At 41.8% G+C, this 8,652-nt stretch overlaps 1 protein-coding gene across 1 annotated transcript; it reads left to right on the top strand.

Annotated features, from left to right (window-relative positions):
* Positions 1–5,990: 5,990 nt before the first annotated feature.
* Positions 5,991–7,540, top strand: LOC141819396 (adenylate-forming reductase 06235). The gene is made up of 2 exons (XM_074706705.1): positions 5,991–6,014; positions 6,110–7,540. Exons 1-2 carry the CDS (start codon positions 5,991–5,993, stop codon positions 7,538–7,540), a joined length of 1,455 nt encoding a protein of 484 aa, XP_074562806.1.
* The last annotated feature ends 1,112 nt before the right edge of the window (positions 7,541–8,652 follow it).

The raw sequence follows: 8,652 nt of genomic DNA, 5'->3' as shown, positions 1-8,652 counted from the left end.
AATCTACAGTAATTAAACTCCCCAATTTAATCTAACTAATCCCCTTAGTTTACACCCGGATTCAACACCTCCAAAATCAACTAAAACCCTAAAATAGATCAAACCTAACTTAGGTTTACTAATCTATCAATTTAGTTTCTATTAACAAGATTTAACTAATCAATTAATTACCTACTCAATAATGATTTACCTATGTAATTATATCTGATACATTATTAGGATTCCTAAAACAATACAAGGAGGCAGTCAAGACAACCTTCAAGCTAAATAACATACTCAATTATTTTCTTTTCTATATTATTTCTTGTAAGTAGAACCAAACTAAATAAAGCTTAAACTCTAAATGAAACCAAACTATACATTATAAATAATGTGTATATTTAGTATAGATGATCCCATAAAGTTTATAATTTATTTACAACTTAAAACCGAACCAACAACAATAACAACTAATACAATCCTCTTATTATCATCAACCTCAACTATTGTCTTCACAGCCAAATCAACCTAATGTATAGACCCAACCACCTCAACAACCCTATAACCATATCCTAAACTAATCCATCCATAATCGAACCATAACCAATACAACAGTAACCATATTCAACCTAACTCGAACAAGCATCACCAATCCCAACATAACTCCCTAAACTCCATTGCTGATCAAGCACAATCAATTAGAATTAGCAAGGAAACTTACCTCCAATTGCTGTAGATGCCCTAGACCCGATTCCAACTCTTCTTCTCTTTTCTTAAATCAGCCCCAATCTTGTTGCCAACCTCAATTCAATGAAGGGCGACGTTGGTCGGCAAGGGGCAGTGGCGTCAATCGAAGGAGGAGAAGGAGGAGGAGGAGGAGTGGCGGCGTCAATTTCTTCCTCCCCGGCGAAGGAAAGCGGCTGGGCAGGCGCGAAAATGGCGCTGGACGCGGTGGCAGGGCGGTAAGAGTCAGGCGGCGGCGTGCGGCTACGGGAGAAGATGAGAAGGAGGGAAACTCGGTGGCTGAAGGTTTGTGGAGGTCGGCGGCGGTAGCGTCGCACAGAGGAGAGGGCGTCGAGCGGCGGCGTGCGGCTGGCGAGGAAGAAGAGGAGAAACGGCGGCGGGGTTTGTGGCAGCAGGAATCAATTTTGGTTCATTTGGTTTACACTTAGAACCTGTCATGGGCAACTCCAAGATTGATATTGACACATGTTTGGCGATGAAAATGATTTGTAAGTTTCGAAGGAGGAAATTTTTGGTACGCTTTTAACAAAGCGTTTGGCTGGATTTCCATTCCCATTACCTAACCCCTCAAGAACTACCATTAGGAAGGCTCAAAAATTGGATTTTACGTTCTCCAGTCCCTAGTCGCTCCTCCACTCCCGTATATGAGCAAGCATCAGAATATGCCCATGAAATCTCGTATCACCAAGAATCATCTTATCATGAACCTTCTCCCCCTAGAGCCGAGCCTGCTAGGCATTCTTATGCATATGGTGAGACAGGCTCGACTTATGATTTTTCTGCATTCCGTAGTTCTCTAGATACGCTCCATGAAGAGCACTCTGCTTACCAACGTCAGTTGGATGAGTATGGTGTTATGACCCAGGGGCAGTTTAGAGAAGTACAGGATCATTTCAGTAGGGCGGATGAGTTCTACTCCTCGGTGAACGATTTCATGGGACACCAATATACGGAGTGGAGGAGAGAGGAGGAATTTAGGAGGTCCATGGACCTAACTCGCCAACAGGTTGCCTCATTATACCAGTATCATGAGAGTCTAGGCAACCTACCTCAACTTCCTAGATTTCCTCCTAGGTATCCACCTCCTCCAGATCAAGGAAGAAGATAGAAAAGTTTAAGTCTGGGGAAAGCAATAATTGTGTATAGTGTAAATAAAATAATTTGTATTTTATTTTAAATTTTATTTATGCATTTGCTTTGAACTTTGCTTTGAAATTTATTTTGAAATTTATTTCTGTAATTTGTTTTGAAATTTACTTTAAGAATGCATGGTAAATAACATGTCAAGAATCACCATTGTCACCTTAAATATTTGTTCTCTTGTAAAAATGCTAGCATGCTTCTTGTTTGGATGATGATATTGATACTAGTAGGTGATATCCCTAGAACTAGGTCCTTTCTTATCTTCAAGAGTAGGAAGTGAGCTAGTATATCTTGAGAAAATTGAGACTTGGCCTAGTTTAAGGATCTCTTTCACTATTGCCTAATCTAGGAGGTTGATATATCTCTGAAATTAGTCATGATTCATGAGACTTGATCAGTACTAGTGTTTCCATGGTGATCTTCCATTGCATTTTGGTTACTGGACCAACTCAAGTCATGTAAGCTCTTTTGAAAAAATCTTGAATCCCTAAATAAAAAAAAAAAGTTCTTTGCTTTGATTGCAAAATAAAAAAAAGAGAAAGAAATAAAAGGGATGAAAAAAACAGTGTCAAGAGTGGAAACATTTCATTTACCCCTTTGAGACCGGTAAGGGTTACTGGGGAAATAAATGATCTGATTCTCTTGATCTTGAGCTAGTCCTTTGAGACCTTATGCAATGGAAGAGATGAACCAAGCCTATGGCAGGTAAGTGTCTAAGGCTGGGAACATTTAGGAACACGGTAGCATGACGACTTGACTTGAAGTAAGGATTTGATACCAAATAGACTAAGGCCACTTTTGCACTGAGCACGGAGAACTTCTTCTAGGCCTTGTTTTAATGATTTTGAGTATCATGCTTACCATTGCTTTTGTTTGATAAGATTAGACCGATGTGCTTGGGATATCTATACTGCTTTGTATTTCTATCTGAATCTAGACGCGGGTTTTTACTTGAGGACAAGCAAAGGTTTAAGTCTGGGGGTGTGATGTGCGTAGGATATATATACATTTCTAATGTTTACATTGCACATCTTTCTGTATTTCATGATTATTTCTTACGTTTGTCACATCCTTTATTTACGCATTAGGCGTGTTTTCTCCATTTCCTAGTTCGGAGGTCTGCTCTTATTTTTATGCTTTTGCAGGACGGAAATGGAGCGAAAAAGGTGAAACAGAGAATTAACCGAAGACAAGGCAAGACAGGGTCGTGCCTCCTAGGCACGACCGTGTCTCAAACTCCAAGGGGTCGTGCCCACCAGGGCACGGCTCGTGCCTCACCACCATGCAGCAGCACCCAGGGCCGTGCACCAACAGAACAGCAACTGCCCATGGCCGTGCCCATCAGGCACGGCCGTGCCTCCATCCAAGCCATACAGAGAGCCAACTGCCCACGGCCGTGCCCACCAGGCACGGCGTGTCTCCATTCCAGAACAGAGCCAGGGCTTGGTCGTGCCCACCAGGCACGGTCGTGCCTTGTTTTCAGAGAAGGGCCTATGTCTGGCCGTGCCTCACAAGGCACAACCGTGCCTGCCTTTCCAGTGCTGCAACAAGGCTCATGGTCGTGCCCCCTAGGCACGGTCGTGCCTCATTTTCCAGGGGCCAACAGCCCCTGGCCATGCCTACCAGGCACGACCGTGTGACGGAGGCGTGCCAGCCGTGTGCCCTGGGCCGTGTGGCTAGACACGGCCGTGTGGCGAGGGTTTGATAGTGGGGGCATATAAATACCCCCCTAAATTGCCCTAAAAAGGGGGAGAGACCTTGGGAGTGAAAGTGAGCCACCGTAGACGCCATTCGGAGCAAAAATCGACGATCCATCCATCCTTTCGGGGCTACTCCGCCGCATCCATTCCACCGTCGACGAGGAGCTTGCAAGGCGAAGAAGAAGACATCCATTGATAAGTTTTATTTCCTTTCTTTAGGATCTAAAATGTATTTCTTTACATCTTCTTTGCATTGTATCCCCTCCGTCATGGAGTAGAACCTTAGATTCTAGGATGTAGGAGGAATCGAGGTGTATTATGGATGATTGTCACTATGGATTTGTATTTACCATGTTCTATGATTTATTTGTGCATTTGCTTTATGGATATTGTGCCTTGTGCTTATTTGATGATATAATTGTGAATGGTGTGAATCTATAAGGATGAGGATGAGTTGTGGTTTAAGGAAATCTTAGGATCGTATGACCGGGGTGCCTTGTGACAGAAGGTGAACCTTTAACCGGACTTTCCGAGGAAATTCTTAGATTGCAATGAATCTTTGTGAGAGATAGCTAATGGTTATTGATTGTTAGGGAGAGGTCCTTAATTGGATACCCGGTGACAGGGGGTAGGACACTAGTAGTATGCTGGAGTGCCCGGTGACAGCGGGAGAGCTATAACCAGGCTATCTGGGGTCATCTCAAACTAACAATCGTAACGTTAGAGGATTATTGATTTATTCCGAGGAAACCTGACGAGGTCTAATTGGATATTTTGGTTAGAATCTCTGCAAATGTATGAATATTGAGGAATGGTAAGGAGTCCATAGTCAATCAAACATAATCTCGAGGAATCCGAAATCCTAGGATCGTTTTTCCAAATCCTGTCACTAGTTGATTTACTTCGATTGAGGTTTAGGTGCTCAACTACACTCTCACTTTCCCCAATCTCAACCCAAATTTACGTGATCTCTCCACTCTTCTTGTGATTGTTTAGTGATTGATTCCTCGGTCCCTGTGGTTCGATATCTTTTATTACTTGACGACATTCCGTATACTTGATTATATATCAGTCGACTGACTACAAATTAGTGAATTTTATATTAACTCAGTCATGAAAAAATATTATGTCCACTGTTTGATTAGTTTGAGTCGATTGGAATCCAACATCAATACTAAGTTGACTCAAACATGAAAAGAAATATTCTATTTACTAGTTAATCAACTTAAGTCAACTACTTGATAGACTCAACTACCAATTAAATGAAAATTACTTTGTCAACTAGATCATTGACTACGACTAATTTTAATGGTCTATTCTTCGTTAAAGACTATCTTCTTTCAAGTACAAGTCTCTCAACTATTAACTCATTTAACAGTTATGTTGTAACTCTTCTTAGGTCGTCTCTAGTCATATTACTTCTCTTAGATGCACCAAACTTGTGGCTTGCTTCACATACCATCTTTCATGTTAATGTTCCTCTTCCCATGTTCTCTTATATATCCTATATCTTTTCTCTAATTTTTAATGGACCTCAAGTGAATCAATCATCAATATTGGTCATACCAAATCTCTATATGCATCAATTTTAACTTCACTTTTTTACCCAAACATTAAAACTTAAAGTCAAATCCAACTACAATTACGGCACGATTCTACCAACAAAAATATATAGGCAAATACATACATATAAATAAATAGCTTATTTGTCATTACATAGAAGATTTTTTAAATTAAAAAATAATATATATAATTAAATTTTAAATTATTTTATACTCTGAATGCTCAAAAGATTCAATAGTCTAAATATATAATGACAAAATTTATTATTAGTTACATTTATTTAGTCAATATAATCATTATTACTCTGAGAAATAGACCGATTGAATTTATTAATATTTATTTTGATTACTTTAAATTATGTTTCAGTATTAGAATTTATTTATTATAGTTAAAATTCTTTTCAGCTTTATGGACCATAATTAAATTATTTATTTACAAATAATGATTTTTAGGAAACAAATGACAAAATTGTTGTAATCTAAAAGTTCAGACAAATCGGTCGCCTAATGCCTGGCCGATGATGATAAATTCTAAACTATAGATAAAATTAATATTTAAACTAATATGTAAGGACTGATCCATCAAATCTTTAAAATATTAAACTTGTTATTTTATAGCAAATTAAGGATTTTATGCAGCATACATATATTTATTTCCAGATTTGGTTTTCCATAGCTGCCACATGTTCCTTATTTTCATGACGTTAATTTAGAAACTGAAGATGATTTCTGATACGCCGACTGACGGCTTACCAAAAAGTCCATCGCTCCTTAGTTTTTTTGTTCTTTATATATATTAAGTTCGTTGCTGCGACTTAATTAAATCTGATAGAGTATATATTGATCATTGTCTCCGTCCACGATGACTGCGAAATTATTCATCGAGGTACTTTAGCATTAATTGGTTGCCTAGATTCGATCCATAAACTCGGTATTAAATTTCATTGATTAATCGCTTTTATATATGCTTTTCTTTTAAAGAAAATAAAGTCCTTTTCGGCGTCGGCGCCAACCCCGACAGCCAGTGTCGACGCCGGTAACAGTTATGTTGACGTCGAGAAGAACTTACCACCGCCGGCAGAAGTAGAACAGCTGCCGAAGAAGATGAAGAACAAGGACATGTCGAGGTTGTCGATCATCATGTGCGATCAGGGCTTGTTTACAGTATACAAGCGCCTCTTCCTCCTCTGCTTCTTCCTCAACATAGTGGCCCTTGCCCTGGCCATCGCCGGTCTGTTTCCCTACGCCCAGCAACGCCCAGCCGTCTTCTCCATTGGTAACATTTTAGCCCTCACGCTCTGCCGCAGCGAGGCTTTCCTCCGATTTCTGTATTGGCTCACCGTCAAGCTGCTCGGCTGGCCGTGCGTCCCTCTCCGTGTCAAGACCGCCATCACATCCTTCCTCCAGTGTATCGGCGGCATTCACAGCGGTTGCGGCGTCTCCTCGGTGGTGTGGTTGGTCTTCGCCCTCGTCCTCACTTTGTACCACCACGAGAACACCAGCTACGAGATCATCGCCGTGGCCTCCGCCATCCTCGCGCTACTCTGCTTCTCGAGCCTCGCCGCGTTCCCGCTCGTCCGTCACCTCCACCACAACGTCTTCGAGAGAACGCACAGGTTCGCTGGGTGGACGGCGCTCTCCCTCCTCTGGGTTTTCGTTGTCCTGACGACCGGCTACGAACCAGCCACCAGATCGTATGATCTCTTTGTCGCCCGGAAACTCGTCTCGAGGCAGGAGCTCTGGCTCACATTCGCGATTACTTTCTTCATCGTGCTCCCCTGGACGACAGTAAGGCGGGTGCCGGTCTCGGCGACCGCCCCGTCGGGTCATGCAGCCATCATAAAGTTCGCCGGCGGGGTGAAAGCAGGGCTCCTGGGCCGCATCAGCCGGTCGCCGCTCTCCGAGTGGCACGCCTTCGGGATCATATCGGACGGGAAGGAGGAGCACATGATGCTGGCGGGGTCGGTGGGAGACTTCACGAGGCGGCTGGTGGCGGAGCCGCCGAGGCACCTGTGGGTGCGCGGGCTTCACTTCGCCGGGCTTCCCTACCTGGTGCACATGTACAGCCGTGTGGTGCTTGTAGCGACGGGGTCGGGCATCTGCGTGTTCCTGAGCTTCCTGCTGCAGCCCTGCGCTTCAGATGTTTGCGTGGTGTGGGTGACCAAAGGCGTGGAGCACAACTTTGGGCGCGAGATCAAGGAGATGATGAGCGGGCACCCCAAGGGGAAGGTGATCGTGCACGACACGGCGGTGGCAGGGAGGCCGAACGTGGCGGAGATGGCGGTGGAGGCGGCGAGGACCTGGAACGCGGAGGTGGTTGTGGTGACCAGCAACCCGCAGGGAAGCAGAGATGTGGTTGCGGCGTGCAGGAAGGCAGGCATCGCCGCTTTTGGACCTATTTGGGATTCTTAATCCATTAGTTAATCAATGCTTAGGGACCTTATGTTATCATTGACCTTCTGATGTCTCTACACGTAGTTCAACAATATGGTGCTAATAATCATTTTCACAATTTTAATATATATATATATATATATATATATATATATATATTAAATTAAGTTATTTATTATTTTTTATAGTCAAGTTCAATGCATTATTGCTTGTGAATTTTATGCAGATCAAATTTTATAATTTTAGAAGTTTAAATTACTTCAGCCTAGTTGTATTTAAAAAATATATATAAACATATATTTAATTTAAATAAATATTAAAAAATAGTTATTTGTTTTAAATATTTGCCTCACTAACCCGAACAAAAGGAGCTAGACGGGAACATTCACGGGCAAATTATAGAAAAAAATGAGTCCCCATCCACATTCAAATTCAACAATATGCGTTCAATAAAAAGATAAAGAGGGACATCAATGCGCATGGGGAAAGAAATAGAAGGGAAGAAACGGGCACCAACATAAACATGTACTCAATGCCCACTTCATCGCGATCTACAAGGGGCACGAAAGAGGAGAAACTCTGTATTCTCCCGAAAATAAAGGAGTTATATTTTATCTTGACCGCTTCTCCGGTATGCTACTTTTATTAAATGGTATTAATTTGTAATCTTTAGGAATCTGATTTGCATGGTCAAAGACTTGGGAAATCAAAGAATGCATGATCAAAGCATGGAATCTAAAGAGATGTGTCACTGCATGTTACTTCATTGCATGGTCAAAGCATCAGAAACGAAGTGTTAGTATTTGCATAGTATCTGCATGCAATCTTTGAAATTTGTTAAGAGTTAATATGATATTTAATACATCATGTTACTTTTTGCACTATAAAACCAGAACATGTGAGTTCTTGGGAGCTAAGTGAGCAAGTGAGGAATTATAAAGAGTGTGCTGTAGCAACTCCTACTTCAATCTAAAATCTCATTTCTTCTCATCTAGGCTTCCGTACCCAACAAATTTGGTATCAGAGCGAATCATCCATCCTCCTTCTAAACTTGGTCTTCTTGAAGATAGAGCAGGATTCTTTGGGTTTCTTGTTATTTGAAGCAAGGGTTTTCAATCGTCATCTGCATC

Source organism: Curcuma longa, unplaced genomic scaffold (assembly GCF_044706935.1).
Source record: "Curcuma longa cultivar G26 ecotype Majalengka, Jawa Barat unplaced genomic scaffold, ITB_CL_G26_1.1 contig_5091, whole genome shotgun sequence".
Classification (NCBI taxonomy): Eukaryota; Viridiplantae; Streptophyta; class Magnoliopsida; order Zingiberales; family Zingiberaceae; genus Curcuma; species Curcuma longa.
This window is presented reverse-complemented; position numbering and strand designations above follow the sequence as displayed.